At 38.1% G+C, this 17,874-nt stretch overlaps 3 protein-coding genes across 3 annotated transcripts; 1 reads left to right on the top strand and 2 right to left on the bottom strand.

The window, feature by feature from the left end:
• Positions 1-971: 971 nt before the first annotated feature.
• On the bottom strand, positions 972-2,482 carry LOC131313096 (transcription termination factor MTERF6, chloroplastic/mitochondrial-like). Its single transcript, XM_058341204.1, has 2 exons — positions 1,235-2,482; positions 972-1,043 (listed from the first exon to the last, which is right to left on the bottom strand). Exons 1-2 carry the CDS (start codon positions 2,480-2,482, stop codon positions 972-974), a joined length of 1,320 nt encoding a protein of 439 aa, XP_058197187.1.
• A 1,084-nt stretch (positions 2,483-3,566) lies between these two features.
• On the bottom strand, positions 3,567-10,685 carry LOC131315126 (uncharacterized). The gene is made up of 15 exons (XM_058344201.1): positions 10,289-10,685; positions 9,071-9,143; positions 8,955-8,976; positions 8,771-8,849; positions 8,624-8,656; positions 8,172-8,320; positions 7,798-7,954; positions 6,922-7,162; positions 6,546-6,787; positions 5,855-6,118; positions 5,654-5,764; positions 5,330-5,554; positions 4,811-5,014; positions 4,540-4,716; positions 3,567-4,082 (listed from the first exon to the last, which is right to left on the bottom strand). Exons 1-15 carry the CDS (start codon positions 10,649-10,651, stop codon positions 3,879-3,881), a joined length of 2,544 nt encoding a protein of 847 aa, XP_058200184.1. The 5' UTR covers positions 10,652-10,685; the 3' UTR covers positions 3,567-3,878.
• Positions 10,686-15,952: 5,267 nt separating this feature from the next.
• LOC131315127 (abscisic stress-ripening protein 2-like) lies at positions 15,953-17,462 on the top strand. The gene is made up of 2 exons (XM_058344202.1): positions 15,953-16,316; positions 17,051-17,462. The coding sequence occupies exons 1-2, from the start codon at positions 16,179-16,181 to the stop codon at positions 17,234-17,236; spliced, it is 324 nt and encodes a 107-aa protein (XP_058200185.1). The 5' UTR covers positions 15,953-16,178; the 3' UTR covers positions 17,237-17,462.
• Positions 17,463-17,874: the final 412 nt, after the last annotated feature.

The raw sequence follows: 17,874 nt of genomic DNA on the forward strand, positions 1-17,874 counted from the left end.
TTATTTGTTGCTTGCAGTTAGCTTCCAAGTGCCACATAAGTTCTGTTTTTAATCTTTACTCTCTTAAGCTTGTAGGACAAAAGGCCATCTGTTGTCAACCAGATTCAGGTCTCCAAGACGCTTTTTCTCAGAACGGTAAAACTGGTCGACAAATATGAAAAATAGATGTGTATTCGCTTTCCTTTCTGGTCCATTTTGCTTAAAATATGGCCTACTGAGCAAAATCTGACTGATGAGTGATCAATTTTTCCCATTGGGCAAGCCGGAATTGGTTGGATTAACAACTGATGTGTTTTAAATAACATGCGAGAAATGATTTTGACCATCGCACACCAGTGGTGGGATAGAATCTGACATGGGTAAACAGTGGTTTTAATTCAAAGATAAGTTCATCCATTCAATTTGTTTAATGTTCATCCATTCAAATTGTTTTAGGATTGATTTGATGCTAGAGAAAATGTGGAATGGGAGAGACGGGAAAGGCCCCAGGTACACTGCCTTCATCACCCAAAATTGTGTTTGTTCTTCAAATACGTAGTATGTTACATCAGGTGGTTCAATAATAGCTGAAGAACGTTCTACAATAGCAACACATTTATCTCCCTTCTATGAACAGTCCAGTTTATTGAAGAAGATTAAAATCTTGAAGAAATTAGGTATACCCTTGAACAGATAATTTATGCTCATTAATTAGGAAACAAGGAGCAAGAAAACTATCCAAAAGCCTTCTTCGGGATAAATTTATCTCTTTGGTTAATAAGATCCAAGAGGTTTATCGATCCCTGGGGGTGCAGATCCATAATAGGCATGTCGAACTTATTGTAGGTCAAATAACATCAAAAGTGTTGGTTTCAGAAGATGGAATGTCTAATGTTTTTTAGGGGATAAATGCTCCAACACAAAAATTTCTTGTAGAATGAATCCCTAAAACAAAAAGAAGCAGGCATCACATAGATAGTGAAACTTCACTATCATGCTTCCTTCATGGGAGTTGAATCCATATCAACAAAATCCTTGACCCAGAACGCTTTCAGATAACCAACCTGAAACCAATGATGAGTTCAACTCATCTGTTCTCAGAGAACAAAGTTCAAATTAAACCAGACAGATGACGATGAAAAAACAAAAACTTAGATTTTCTAAAGTTGCTGCATAAGCCTTGAATTAGAGGCTAATGGTGAGTAAGTACAAGACACGGCGCAAAATACTCAAGTTTTGGCGTTCAAGCTTGAACCTTATCAGTTGTTTCCCCTTCCAAACCTATACCCATATTAACATTTTCAGTTTCTGACTCCCAAATATCCACCTCTCCAAGGTACACGCTCATAAGTTCAGGAACTTCCTTCTCGTATTTAGTCACATACTTCTCCAAGAAAGACTCCTCAGATCCTGAACTTACTGAATGCCAGCTCATATCTTCCTTCAGCAAGCCCTTCGATAGCAAGACTTTAATAACCGCAAATCGTGGCATAGTCCTGTTTTCCAAGCTAAACGTCAGAAGTAAGGGGTATCTAGCAAGGGCATTCAAAGGCCACCCCATCTTGTTCGTTAAGAATTCAATTACCCTTGCAATCTTATTCTCAGACACGTGCATACAATATGGGTCCTTTAAGTATGCCGAGCGTATATCATCCTCAGACCAACCCCACTTCCTGTATGCTGCATAGCACCTGTCCCAAAGGGATCTCATACCTCTCCCTGAAAGGCCATGTATCGCTTTGAGAAAAGCCCATGTCGACATATCAAATCCCATTTCCTTAACCTGATTAACTACTTCCTTAAACTGCCTATGATTCTGTATCATAGCATCAGTGTAATGTAGCAATGCGTGATCAATCCTCGATTCTTCCACTCCAACTTCCCTCAAGAAAGCAATATTAGGAACAAGATTTGTTGTATGATGAGCTGTAAAAATCCATGGAGCTTTCTTTATAGCAGCAACCACCTTCTTATCTGTTTTAAGAATACTCTTGAGGAAATCATAGTACGGTATGATTCGATTCTCTAAGCTTCTAGTCAATAGTTTTGGATCTATAGTAATCAACCTTGTAAGGACCCTTTCTGAAACGCCAATATACTTAAAAAACTCCAGTTTGGGCAAAATGTCTTTCTCAAGATCGGCCACAAGCAGTGCTGGGTGTAACCTCAAAACCTTGGAAATTTGATAATTCGTAACTCCATGGGTTCTAAGAAGATTAAACCAAGCTTCTGTTTTTTCATGTAAATTCACATTCTCATAACCAGGAACAGTAACTCGTCGTGACAATATAGGTAAAAAAAATTGATTTGGCGTACTATCTGTGGAGTTCTTTAAGGTTTCAGGAGATAAATCAGTATCTGGGTTGGACCCAGATGGGTTTACACAAGAAGGTGCAACTGAGGAAATGGGTCGGAGATATAGTTGATTTTTGTTGGTGGGTTTTGAATCCACTGCCGTTTTCTTGATTGGGAACAGATTAACCGAATGAAGTACAGAAAACATAGTCACAGATGGTAAGAGTAGAGAAGAACTCACTGCCTTCGAGATTTGTTCAACTGGATTTTCTCACCGGCGACCATTGAATCTTGAAATGGTACTGTTTCTTCATCTGTGTGTATGTATGATTTTGAGCTGCTCATGCAGATTTCAAAGGATTGGGTTTTGCCCTTATCCAGTGGTTTGTGTAGGGAACTACTAGTGCACAGAAAAGGGGTTTGGCGATACCATCATCCTAAAGATCTGGACCCTTGATCTTTAACTTCCAATCCTGGCCGTTGGTCACCTACATCCATTCCTATGGCCCGGCAAAAAGAGAGAGAACACTAGTAACAAAAGTATGAGGTGTGGCCGTGTGGGTTACTTAGAAAATTTGGGGTTGTGAATAGATAGTATCAGTGAGGAAAAAACAAGAGGTTTTTTTTTTTTTTTAATCTTTAAAAAAAAAAAAAGAGTTTGCTATTCAAACTCATTGTTTTGCTTCACGATAATGAAAAATTAGATAAATTACGTAGAATAAACGAAATTGTACATTGCAATGGTTATAAATACTCTAATTAGTATTACCCTAAACAATTCAATGTCTGCAGAATGTGATTTTAAGGGTGCCCGCGAGAAATTAGCCAAAAAAATAACCGGAAAAGGCTTGATTTGAGCAATTTTTATTTGAACCGTTCAGTAAAAAACTGTTCGAAACTGTTCGGATCAAGTCCTTCCCGGTCATTTTTTTGCTAATTTTTCGCGAGCACCCTTAAAATCACATTTTGATCATATTAAGCGACTCGGATCATCAAATTTTGATCGGGAACTATGAGGTGTTTTTTTAGGTATTTTTTTTGGTGTCCCCGGAACCACCCCGTAAACAAAAGGTCTCACTCCAAATCTCATTTTCCGTTGTTGTAATGAACCGTGACACCACGCATTTATAGCATTATAGTGCAACCTTACCAATTCAATTTTTATACCCCCATCAAGCCATAAACGCGCTCTAGCGAGTCAACCGGCTCCAAAGATGTAGCAGAATATAGACGTCACTTTTCTCTCCACACAGGAGTCACAAGTAGTTTTCAAGTCAATACAGTCATCAGCATTTCTGGCCATGGAACCCAACTGATTATTGAAACTTATTCGGATACAAAAAGCAAGCATATTCACCTCCATATACTACTGAAAACACCATCAGACCAGTTGGAATCCGAAAACCCAGTACTAAACCAATTCCGAGGGAGCAAACTGGTCTCTGGTGCATACCAAATCATCACTGAGTTTTAACAGCACGTAACACCTTTTTTTTCGCTCGGCACATAACACAACACCTAACTTCTTACAGGAGTTGAACTTGCTTCCATGTACAGCTGTATGTTTTGGTAGGTTTTTTTTTTTTTGGGGGGGGGGAGGGAAATTACGAGGAAGTGGAAGGTTTCTTGGAGAGGAGAGCTTCAAGAGATTTGGGATCAGTAACTGCAGGGCTGCAAGTGAAATTTTGACAGACGAGAGCTACCACCTTGCCAACAGCAAAAGTATTCCTTGCCATGGCGGTAATGTGACCGTTATTTTCTTCCCAAAATTGCAACTCTTCTTCATTGGCGGGGTCTATGTGGATGACCTGACAAAATTGCACCAGAAACAAAATTAGATTGCAGTGCAGAAAAGAAAATTGAGTATTCATTAAGTTTTTGTTTTCTCAACACTGCAAAGAAGTGGACTCAGGACACCAACAGCACAATTTGGTCACCTCACGGATGTTCTCTCAGTTCACTGAGTTCAGTTCATTTCATTTCAAGCCACTTTTGTGTGCAAGTAAACATCTTGAATGACTTCAGATCGGGAAAAAAATTCCGCCTGAAAAACATGTGCATGCATAACTGGAAGTTTAGAACTACCAAGGGCATTCGTTTAGTTTTGGTTTCCCTCACAAACAAGTGGACTTAGGACCCCAAGAGGGCTATTCTGTCATTACACAACTATATCACTTCTATGTGGAAGTAAACATCTTCAATGAATTTATATGAACAAGCTTGACCTAGATTTTATATAGGCATAAGTCATAAGAAAGAACTCACAGTTTTGTTAGGATCATATGATGAATGAGCAGCCGCAAGCATGTTTTCGAACTCTAAGGAGGACTTGGGTCCAACCAAGACGACTTGCTTACGGGAAGGAACAGAAAGCATGTCCGCAGCACAGCACATTAAAGGCACAGCCACAGCCATTTCTTCCAATCTCTTCTCAAAAACTGCCTGTAAATCCAATTGAAAAAATACCTGACCGATCATTACTTCCCAAACATTATTGTGTATTTAATGTGGAAATTATTTAGATAAGCGAGCAAACCAGCAGATGCTCAGCAGTTTGTCTGCAATGATCAGACCTATCACCAGAAACCATAGAGGCCAATCTAACCAGATTGATCACGGAGACCGAGTTTCCTGAAGGTTCCGCCCCATCATGATCTTCTTTTACTCTGAGTAGAACTGAAGGATCTTCCCCAGGGGTATTGAAATACCCACCTCCACTCCTATCAAGAAACAACTCATCCTGCAATAGAGAAAATTTCAAGAAATTCGTATTTTAACAACAATCAAGGACTCCCTTTGTCCCTTCATCTTGGCAGTCCTGTCCTTTAATCAGATCAAAAATTTATGTTTTCACTAAAAAAATCAAAATTTGTCGACTAGTTAAAAGATCTCAATTAGTCCTGGTATTAAGTTTTCAAAATCATCTAAAAAGAGTTGAAAAATAAACATGCATAGTGTATACGATTTTTTAAGAAAACCAGATAGCACAAACAGACCAACAGTTTATGATAAAGCTACTACTAAGGGGAAATGAGATTGGGCAAATGGTTCTTGCCTGGATTTCTTGTAGTTCAATTGCCCAAACGAGCCAAAATATTTCACCACCATATTCATAAATATCCAGCAACCCCGATATTAGAAAAGCATAATCATCCAGAAATCCAGGCGCTTTAGATGGGCCATTCCTAAAGCTGTGTTGCAGCCTACGTGCTTGCTGGTTGTAAAGGTGCTTTCTGATAAATGAAGCAGCCTTTTCTGCCACTTGCATGTATTCCTTTGGCTGAAATTGACAAACTTCTTACATGCATGATTGAGAGAAAAACCTTTTTACTAATCTACCCATAAAGAGCAACATAAGTATAAAAAGTTGAAATCTCACATCAGAGCCAGCAACAGGGAAGTTGAATTCAGTCTCATCAGGTTCACCCTTCAGGATTTTAGAAGCTCTTGCGAAAGCAGAAATTGCAAGTCCATTCCATGATACAATTACCTAGCAAGTAAATTATAAACCATACCATTCATCACAACTAAGAAGTTTTAACAGCATTATTATTCCTTTTGTACGAGGAACATTTGATACCTTATCATCCAAATGTGGCCGTGGTCGTGTTGATCGAACAGAAAAAAGTTCCCTCCTACATGTACCCAGAGCATCTACGTACTTCTCAATAGGCATGCTGAATTTCGAAGCCATTGCATCAGTACTATTCCTCTCTATGAGTACATTTTTCCCCTCGAATTCATTATGAGGATCACTCATTCTAGAGAGGTCACAATTCCCTGATGGTTTAACATAGTAATGCTCCTTAAAAAGGGTTGCATGCTCTCCAACTGTATCTTCCACCTTAAGGAAAAAGATAAGAAATGGAAACAAAGACACCAGCATGTAATCTTAAGATATGTTCTCTTTCTTCTTGTTCAAACCTGTCACTAATAGAATACTGTATCCTCACCGTTCTATTTGAACTTGAATAGTGTAGAATCAAACAACAGAGTAATGATTGAAGAAAGTATAGTACTACAGATGCTCAAGCTATCAAGGACTGTATTCTGTACATGGGACCCACAATGTCAAGCAGATGTAACAAAATACTAAGCAGTTGATTTGTATTACTAGAGAAAAAATTGATTTTTGAGATACAGCAAAAGCTATGTAGAAAAAGATATCTCCATGATTGCCAAATGGGCATGTATAGACATGTATAGACTCTGGAAATCAATGAATGGACATTGTCTCATCGAAACCTAGGGGAAAACATAGTTGAATATACCTCACGGCTGGTCCAAACGTAGAAGGCACCTTCTTTTTTTCTTGTAGCGCCTTCAGCCTCTGCACTGTCAGCATCTTCTGCTGAAAAGATCTCTCCACTGGGCCCAATCATGTCTCTTCTCAAATAATCAAGAATATCGCGAGACACATTTGAGTAGTAGAGATCTTTGGTAATGGAAAAGGCATCTAAATAAACATTAGCAAGCTGCCCCTGGTCATACAACATTTTCTCAAAATGCGGAACTGCATAAAACAAAGCAGTTTCAACAACTTCGTTGCATTGAATAACCAAATATATGCAAACTCAAAACGTAATCATGCATTTTTTAAGAGATTAAAAATGAATCCATGACAGAATATTCTTATTGATGACGAACCATGCCAGCACTCATCCACGCTGTATCTGTGAAAACCCCCTCCAATGTGATCATGGACGCCTCCCCTTGCCATGCATTGCAAACTATATAAAACCATCTCTAAGTCTTCTTTTGCTTTACCCAAGTTCCCAGCTTCCTCTAACTTCTTTGAATGATACAGCATTAGTTGAATCTCAACTGGTCTAGGGAACTTGGGTGCAGAACCAAACCCACCGAACTTGGAATCATAGGATCCAGCCAGCTATACAAAAGAGGAAGCAGAAAGGTTAGAAGAGGTGTACTGAAGATAAAAGTATTTACAGATGCAGAGAGAGAGAGAGAGAGAGAGATCCCTGTTTATGGATGAGGTGCTGCCATATCAGATAATCAAACTAACAGGAAAAAAGGAAAAGGGGTAATAAAATGAAACAAAGTTGGGACTAGTCCACATTGGACAAGTAGGAATTCCCCATTTTATCCACATACAACACATACGGTATGAATGGATTGTCATACATCAAGATCTTCACCCCAGAGAAATTTTGTCGCAATTAGACTCAAATGTGTCCCCAAGCAATATAAGCACAATATATCCAAAGTGAATGCCCAAAGGGTGAACAACTAGATTGCTAGTGTAATGCAGATGAGCTTTTCAAGGTCAATTATGAATAGCCATTTGTCAACGAGTACCGGATCATGTTCAAAAAAAAAACCTAGTACCTGATCGGTAAAGACTGAAAGTCCATTCACAAAATAAGCCATAATCAAAAGAGAACGACTAACAAAGACCAAATGCCAGACACCCGTCTATCTGACCAGTACAGACTCATCCATGAAGTTTAAAAGGGATAAGCAGAGAAAGATGTAGCATTTCTCCTGACGCGATTAATCTCTTACCTGCTCGGCGCATAGTTCCAGCGCTTTCTGTGGAAGTCCATCTGGTAGACTATTAGAATTTGCACTAGCAGATAATGCTTCCGATAGTTGTTCAATAGCAAAAGCTCCACTCTTAACAAGAACATCCCTCTTATTCTCCCAAGCCTCCTTCACCTTCCTGTTTCAAAAGATGGAAAAGTGTACAGAGAAAAAGACTTGTCTCAGGAGACGCAAATAAATAGAGAGGAATGCAGAAGAAATGACAAATACTAACTAACAATGACATCTGCTCTAGAGAGGTTCAGAATACAGTCCTCAACAGTAACCCTTTATTGGACAATGCACTCAGCAGGTTTGGAGGTATCTACAGTTCCAAAATTAGATGGTGTTCTCACCTAAGTACAGTTTTAAACCCTGGTCTTCCGTAGTTATCATCTGGGGGAAAATAAGTTCCTCCCATCAGGGGCTTCAGATCTGGTGAAAGGAAGACGCTCAGTGGCCAACCTCCGCCACCATATAAAGCCTGCACATAAGTCATGTACACCTGGAAAAATCGAACAATTCATCAGCAGAGTAAAACAAGAGTCAGTGGAAAACATCTTCCAAATGCTTCTTTTACCTAATTGATGGACAAACTGTACAACAAGCCGCGCTCTTTTACCTATTTCTATGTCAGTTCTCTAAATGATGAAACTTCACAGATAAAGACTACCCTTTACCAGTTCTAACTATGTTAACAAGGTATCTGAAAAATGAATTGCAGTAGAGAAATTGTTAGGAACCCTCAAAGTCAAGAGAACAACTCCAAGAAAGTGATTCCAATATCTTCATAAGCTTATATATTTACCTTATCAACATCTGGCCGTTCTTCTCGATCTACCTGTTGCAACAATAAGAAACAAAAATTCTTTTCAGATTACACAAAAAAATTACCCACCCCAAATTGGATGAGATAGTTGGAACAACTCCTGTAATAAACAAGACACAAACTGACCTTGATACTAACAAACCAATCATTCAGCAATTTTGCAACCCCTTCATCCTCAAAGGATTCCACCTCCATTACATGACACCTTTACAATAGTTTCCACCAATAAATCAGCCATTAACCATCAGCCAATTATAAGTTTTCATTAGACAATGAAGGATTAATCTCCAAAACAAAGGCCAAATCTCACCAGTGGCAGGTGCTGTATCCAACTAGTAGCCAGCAAAATTAAAAACCAATCACTGTTAGTATCACAATTCAGCACCTAGTCCTTTGCGGACAAAATGATTTAGAGATAGAATGTACTTGATAAGAAGATCGGAACGTCTCTGCTGCGAGCTTCTTTGAATGCTTCTTCACCCCATGGATACCAATTCACCTTCAGATTAGAAAAGACTCAGATGGGTATCGCAATCATGACTCAAATTTCAAGAAAAAAGCTAGAAAGCTGGAGAACGAAATTCAAATAATCTGAAACTTTAGACCCAGAAGCTTAAGCTATTTAGGTAGGGAGGTCACAACACTATATTAAGCGATCACTCATACCATCTCCAACCTATAATGGGATTAGATTCCTTAACATTCCTCTCACATGCAACTGCATTCGAGGTATGTCATGTGTAACTTCTTTTGGGTCTATCATCGCGCACCCTTTTCGTTGAGCCTTTTTCGATACTCTGTAGTAACTTTAGATTCAACCCAAAAGCTTAAGCTATTAGGTGGGGAGGTCCCCACATTATAATGTTGAGTGATTGCTCATCTCATACCCAAGCAATCCGTGATTGTATACCTTAACAATTGGATGGTGAGAAACTAAGGAAGAAAGGTTATAGTGAAACTTATCAGATTCCTTCCATTAGCAAAAAACCAAAATCCCCACATCAACTAAGACCATCTCCAATTTTACCCTTCCTTTTATGTACTGATTTGGTTAAAGGCTTCATTTCCTATGAAAAATTCCAACTTCTTCATCAAATCTTTCAGAAAAAAAGTTCCCAACTTATTGGGATCCCATTTGTTCCTTGACAAATTAGGCTCTTCCTTAATTTAATACCACTTTTGTAAAAGGATTGGAGCTCTCATCTTCCGCTCTTTTCCATCAAATCCAAGTTTGATAAAAACTTCGTGGATGATTGGAAGTGCCCTTAGCCACATACTTATTCGGACCCAGATACCAAAGGTTTCTTTATTCCTGCCCTCTACAGTCAATGAAAGGATAAGATCATCAGAGTTTCTTGCCAAAATCACTCATTTGGATGGAGTAATTTGGTGAGAAATGGAGAGAAATGTACAGAAATGATATTTTCCGATTGGTTCCTTCCCTTTTCTCACCAAATCTCACATGAATTTTGTGAGCAACCAAAAGGGTGTGATTTGGTGAGAAGGGCACTCCTTTCTTGTCACACCCTTTATCTCAATCCAAAGTAATGACAATTCGATAGGGCTCTCCTTTCTTGTCACACCCTTTCTCTCAATCCAAAGTAATGACATTTCGATAAATTGAGAAAATTCAATCTTACATACCGGGTTATGAGCATGTTGAAGAAGGTAGGGACTGTGCTCCGCGGCCAGACGATTAGTATGCTTGTGGGTAGTCACTGAAACCGGCTTCTGGGACTGTTCAGCCATGGCAAAGACCTTGTGGGAGTGAATGGGTCGTCGAGATATGACCAAGAAGGGCCAAGAAAGTGACTGATTTCTCGCCCGAGTAATGAGCTGATGATGGTGGTGATTATGAGAGATGAAGTGGCGAAGAGATGGATGGAACAGTAGTCTTTTGAGGATCATAGAAGTGTGGAGAGAGAATGGGAAGGTGTTTTTTTTCAAGTGGGTTTTTATACGGAACAGAGTTGTTGGGGAGAGAGAATGCGGGAGGTGAGTTGCCATTTTGGGTTAGAGGGTTTGGTAATTGGTAAAGATGATAATAGGGGTCAATGTGTGCCACTTGGAGCGGTTAGTCTTCCGGTCGTGGATGGATAATAGGATATTTGCCTCTTGATAAACTAAGGCTCTGTTTGGAATTTAAGAAAAGAAAAGGAAAGGAAAAGAAAAGAAAATTATAAAAAAATTCCCTCATATTATTTAGTTGGAAGAGAAAGAGAGGAGAAAATAACGATTTTTGATTTTGTGAATAATAAATTTTCCTTCCCTTTTTCCTCTCATTTTCTTCCCATTTTATTTTATTTTTCTTTCTTTTCTTTTCCATAGGTTCCAAACAGAGCCTAAACAAATCACTCGAGTTTTTTTTTTTTTTTTGATCCAAAATCACTCGAGTTTGAACTCACTTCGTTCGTTAAAAGTTGATTCAAGATCGATTTGTATAAAATTAACTTGAACATGTTAAGTTTTCACATAAAGGCAGAAAAAGTTATTACTTGACTCGATTGAGGTTAAAAATCACAAGACGTATGAGGTACTCGAGATACGTTCAAGCGAAACTCGTTCGAAATTAACTCGTCTCATAAACATTTTCGAATCAAACTTCAACAATTAACTGTTTGGCTCGTTTGTCACCCTAGCTAGTATAAATAGGAGGCATAACCGTTTTGATGATCCGCCAGTTATTTATCCCTGATCCATTCTTCCCATCAGCCTCAAGAGCCATTTAAGCGTGCATTGCCATAAACTATTAAAAATGTCCATTCATCACAAATAAGAACAGTACTAAATCTCTCATTCAGGGAACTTTCTTATTCATGTAGATTTAATATGGGGAAAAGCATAACTAGTTTTGTTTTCAACTAATGTTGTCCTTACATTATACTAACACGGATGATAATTCTGTGGCCTGCAGGTTTGTTAGGAAAGATAAAGACATCGATTTAAGAAATAAAATTCTTTTGCTTGATATTTTTTCTAAGGTGCTATTAATTTTTTTGGTTCATTATATACGAGGGCTTTTCAATTGAACCCTCTAGTAAAATTTGGAAAAAGATGAAGCAATTCAATTTGCGAATAAATTAAATCCCTTCAATTAAAGTAACAGACAATATATTTGAGAGCTTATTTGTACGGATGGTCTCCAAAATATTTTTAAAATGTCAATTTGGCTCTTTAGAACTTTCTTCAAGTCAATATATGTATATATATATATATATATATATACGGGACGGTTCAAGGGATACCCAAAAAAACACCTAAAAAAACACCCCAAATCTCAAACTCATAGTTCCAGATCAAATTTTTATGATCCGAACCGTTCTATGTGTGCAGAATGTGATTTTAAAGGTGCCCGCGAGAAATTAACAAAAAAAATGATCGGGAAAGGCTTGATTTGAGCAGTTTTATTTGAACTGTTCAATAAAAAACTGTTTGAAACTGTTCGGATCAAGCCCTTCCCGGTCATTTTTTTTGCTGATTTCTCGTGGGTACCTTTAAAATCACGTTCTGATCACATTGAGCGGCTCAGATCATCAAAATTTGATCGGGAACTATGAGGTGTTTTCTTGGGTGTCTCCGGAACCGCCCCTTTATATATATATATATATATATATATATATATATAAAATATTAATCTTTCGCAATTTTAATCTTTAGAGTCCTCAGATGTACCGAAATTTCCATGTGAAGGGAATTTGGCAGAATTTTGAAAGGTCTTTAAAGGTTAGATTTCCACAGCTCTCGGATACGTGGAGGCTTGTGTGAATACTTGGAGGAAGTTCTGAAGGGCCTTTGACGTAGCTTTGATAGGTTGATTTTTAAAGCTTTCGGATGTATCAAAGCTTGTGATCGATGGAGACTTGGAGAAAGTTATGAAGTTCCTTCACACCTTCGATTAAGCTTATGATGGTGAACATATATATGATGATCATGATAATAGGGCCATAGGGGTCAATGGGTGCCACTTGGAGTCTTGCGATCGGTGGAAGGATATATATTTGCCTCTTGATGAACGAAACAAACCACCCGAGTTTGAACTCATTTCATTCTTTAAAAGTTGATTCAAAGATAGATTTGTATAAATTAACTTGAACATGTTAAAGTTTTCAAATTAAGCTGGAACAAGTTACTACTTGACTCGATCGACGTTAAAAATTACTAGTATAAGATATACAAGGTACGTGAGATACGTTCGATTAAAACTCGTTCAAAATTAGCTCATTTCAAAAATATTTTCGAACCAAGTTTCAACAACTAACTGTTTGGCTGGTTTGTCACACAAGCAGAAATCTGGGGCATATAGCATGCCGTCGATGCCGACTGCCGTTTTGATTATCCGCCAGTTATTAGTTCCTGATCCGTTCTCCTCGTCAGACACTCAAGAGCCATTTAAGTGTGCATTGCCATAAACTTAATTAAAAGTGTCCATTCATGAGAAATAAGAACAGTACTATAAATCTCTCATTCAGGAAACTTTCTTACTTCCTAAATGATCGTTCACTACGAAAAAATCTGCAATTTTTAGATTAAAAAATGAGGCTCTTCTGTGTATTAATTTTTTGATACCAAATTGAATAACTAATTGTCACGACCCAACTGAAAGGGTACATGACCGGCCAGTGAAATGAAATCACTCAAGGCCTTTTAAACTCTCAATTGCAAATATCTTTCTAATATATATATTTAATATCTATAAGTGGAAGCATAAATTAAAATACATTCAAAGTTGACTATTGTGCATACCAATTACAAACTTTGCCTAATGGCACTAGCTTACAATAATTGTGGGCCCCAAAATCTTGATACTGTCGAATTAATTATAGTGCTAGCTTCCAACCGCCAAACCCCCTATAGAACAAAACTGAATCTCAATGTCTGACAGAAATGTCAATAAAATCACCATCATTGAAAGGACCAGCTAAACTTGTGACGATCTGAAATGAGTGCGCACAAAACCATTTCAGTGAGAATTACAATATACAGAGGTTACATAATCGCATGAGAAAAATCAAATAAAACATGGCATAATCATAAACTTTCAACAACCAATGTAGTTATTACCAAATTCAAAAATCATATAATCTTCAGCGACTCAAATTTCAAATATGCAAATTATAAAATCTAGAATCCAATGATAGTTTTCAACTCAAAACTGTTAAACCAAAGAGATCCATCATGGGCGATAATCCGGTAGCTCAGGGAGCGACCTCAACATGCACAAAATAAGGAAAATAATCAAATCCAAAGGATACCTGACCATATCCTTACCCGCAATTCTATAGGTGCCAAGTTACATATAACTCATCAGAGCTCTTCGCCTAGATATTATATCAATAGGTTTAATCCACTTTTCCTTTTTAGATTAATCGATCTCATGCTTGTTTTTAAATTTATTTTTCACAATTTATACATAACATATCTAGACTTATAACAACAATATTCACAAAACAATTTTGAAAGAATATTATGTAAGTAAGGTATATCGTACTCACCTCGATAGTGTGAACCATAAGTTACCAACTTACCATGGGTACGATTACCGATATGAACCCGCGCCTGTTGGAAAAATCCTCGGCGATGGGGTTATCTCACGAGCCCGCTCCTGAATCTTTTACCATGCATAACGAGGCTTTTAAAGGGAAAACAAGGGTGCTCTAAGGAAATTAGATGGCTGCCCACCACGGGTAGGAGGAAGGGTCACGGGAGAGTGCGAGAGAGGTGCGGAGGCTGCCCGGAGGTGAGCCCTGGTGGCGGTGGTGGTTTTTAGTTGCCAGTGAAAGATGCAGTGTTGTGCATTGGTGGTGGTGTTCATGGAGTTTGCCAAGAGAGAGAGAGAGAGTTTATGGGTGAAGAGGAGGGAGAGGGGAGGCCGTGGGCATTGGAGGTGGAGGTGGTCCAAGAGGTGGTGGCGGTACGGGCGGTGGTAGTTCGGGTGATATGGTGCTTCGGGTGTGATAGTGGTAATAATGAGGGGTGCCTGGGTGGTATTAATTGTATGGTGGTGGTTCAAGCTGCAGAAAGAGATTAATAAATTCTGTCCGGATGAGCCGGTGAACGGGGTTTTCCGTCAGCACCCTTGTGGGCTCTCTTCGCATATTTTTTTGGGCAATTCAAATCGTGCACTAGATAGAGCTTGTAAAATAATTAGCTACACCAAAAATCAGATTATTCGGACATTGATTGGTATGTCAAAAGTTGAGTTATAAACGAAAAATGGACGGCCTAGATCTGTCAACTGTTTTTTAAGTCAAACTGTCCATAGCCGTTCATTTTATCGTCAAAAAACTTAACTTTTGATATATCTATCGATGTTTGAACAAGCTGATTTTTTTGCATGGGTTCATTATTCTATAGGCCCTACAAGATACACAATTTGAATTACTAAAAAAAATGCGTGAAGGAAGCCCACAGAGAAGCGAAAAACCTTCCTTTTCCGGCTCATCCGGACAGAATTTACACTCGAGAAGAAGTAGAGAAAAGAGAGGGTGGTGCATGTGTGTCTTCTTGTGGGGGAAAAATACCCAGAGATCAAGTATTTATAATATGGCTAAAGTGAGAGGACATGAATACAAACCATCCACGTACTTCAGATATTTCATATCCATCTAATAGTTAATTGTTTCCCCAACCAATTCCTACCAGAAAGAATTGAGATCATTGGCTCGGGATAGGGTCTGGCCGACACTGAATAAGTTATTCAAGGGAAACTATCTTGCCGACAGTGCGTTCGATCCCCAATCGGGTCTCGTTGTTCGGACTCTGTTCTCAGAAAAATGTTCCAAAATTTACCATTGACGATGAAAATTATTTTGAATCTAACTGGGGTGACAGAATTTGAAGATAGTTTGTCGATTATCGATTTTTTAAATGTTAAATTAAAATTGAGTTATCACACTAATTGCAAAGAAATTTAAAAAAATGATGCACAGAAGTGCTTTATTTTTTTATTCAAAAATTACACGTTTTCTCGTAATTATCTATCAATTGGAAACGGAAAGAGTATTCATGTAGATTTATTAGACATCGGTACATGGCCACACAATTTAGTTACATTTGTCTTGAATGGTCTGTAGAAATGATTTTTTAAATGCATCATCTACTTAGTAGTATTTTTTTAGATAAATGCTGTCCTATTCCTATTGACAATAGTAATTAGTATCCAATGAAAAATATACTGTAGTATTTTTCATGAATATCTTCTACGTGGCCCTAGATTAGAAACTTTTTCAATGATCATCTGGGGAGGACCTAAAATCTGACACATGTACCCTAAAATTCAACTGTCGAACATACCAACTGTCGAGCATTGTGGCCAATGACACTCTGCGTTTGGACACTCAGCCTTACCAATCCATTAAATAAATGAAACCATGCCTTAGGCTTCCACATAACAGTACTCAGCCTTGCCAATCCATTAGTATAAATATAACACCATGCCTTAAGCTTCAACATATCATTAAAACCCGATTCTCCATATAATCCACTTTACATACATTTACGATCGACTAAACTTTTTTGCCACCACACCGCAAAAATGGCCGATAAGCTCTTCCACCACCACAACAAGGAGGAGGACAACAGCCCCCCCGATTATAAGAGGGAAGAGAAGGAGCACAAGCGTCATGAGCACCTTGGTGAGCTTGGTGCCGTTGGAGCTGGAGCCTATGCCTTGGTAATTAACTATATATATATATGTGTGTGTGTGTGTGTGTGTGTGTGTGTGTGTGTCCATGTAATCAATTTATGGGGAGTGATTGGACCTAGGAATGTGGTTAGAAATTCAAATCTAGTACTCCTATTTAGATATCATCCCTCTTATATGTTCATATAACGAACAGAGAATTTTCATACTGTAATTGAGTTAGTATGTTTTAACTCTACGTGGGTTACTCACAATGAAATGTTTTCATAGAAAGAAATGGTTCTCATAAACCATAAGGACTATCAAATTACACAATTCCACCACACCACGAGATGTGCTACTTTTTCGAATTTCATGTTTTAAATATATAAAAAAAAAAAAAGCGAATCTTTCTTTTTGAATTTTTTTAGCACAAACCTCTTATGTTTATAATGATGTGAGCGATGTCATCTTCGTAATTAAAAAGCATCAAGATGGGTCTTTGTTTGATCAGAAAATACTACAGTAGATATACAGAAACGTACCATAATTTACCAACTATAGTGTAGATTGATTTTGATGTAAACATATATATCACTTGGGTAAGTTTCATAGACACTGCTCATCACTGTCTACATTTTTGTTATTAGTCTCTTTCTTTTTGTTTACATATACTCAAGTCTTTTTAGTCTCTCCGAGGAAACAACTCACGCAATTTGTGTCATTTTTTCTAACTATTTGGGTCGATACTTGCCTCATGAGGAGATTAAAATTTATGCATGCAGGATGAGAAGCACAAGGAAAAGAAAGACCCAGAGCATGCTCACAAACACCAGCTAGAGGAAGAAGCGGCAGCCGCAGGTGCAGTTGGAGCCGGCGGCTATGGCTTCCATGAGCACCATGAGAAGAAAGATGACAAGAAAGAAGAGGAAGAGGCCGGTGGAAAGAAGCACCACCACCACCTCTTTTAATTTTTCAATTAATTGGTTATATGTCTATGTTTAAGTTTACTGAACATGTGTGCGGTAAGCTATTACCACCCTAAATAATGATGTACGTGATGCGTCATGTGTGTTTAATTTTATGTGTCATTTGTGCTTGCAGTTATGTTTGTTTTCTTAAGATCGAGTTTCTCCGTTGTTGGGATACACTGTATGAGTTCGTTATTAATAAAGAATACTTCCTTGTTCCTTTTCATTGATCCTTTTTTGATGAGTTGGGGAAAATATATACAACATTTTACTTGTAAGAGAAAATATTCGTTACGGCTGTTCCGTAAAGAAAAAGTTACGGAGGTCAATCACGATCGTTCAAAGTGTTTTTGGAACGATCCGGATTGAAAATCAATTATGATCGGTAATAATTAATTGTGATTAACTTTTTTCCGGAATAGTTTCAATAAAATCTGGACCGTCCTAAACCGAAACGGACTCGCATGATTGAACAGCTTTGTGAACATGATGTTCACGGAGGCTCCGTGAAAAAGACACTCTCTACTTGTAATGATCATGTAGAATAACATTGCTGATCCCGAAAGAAAATGATGTTCAATCTTGGGTCTTTGTGATCTCCAGGTACTGTGACTAAATTTGTCAATGTTATGTAAAAA

The sequence above is a fragment of the Rhododendron vialii genome, chromosome 13a (assembly GCF_030253575.1).
Source record: "Rhododendron vialii isolate Sample 1 chromosome 13a, ASM3025357v1".
In the NCBI taxonomy this organism is placed as follows: domain Eukaryota; kingdom Viridiplantae; phylum Streptophyta; class Magnoliopsida; order Ericales; family Ericaceae; genus Rhododendron; species Rhododendron vialii.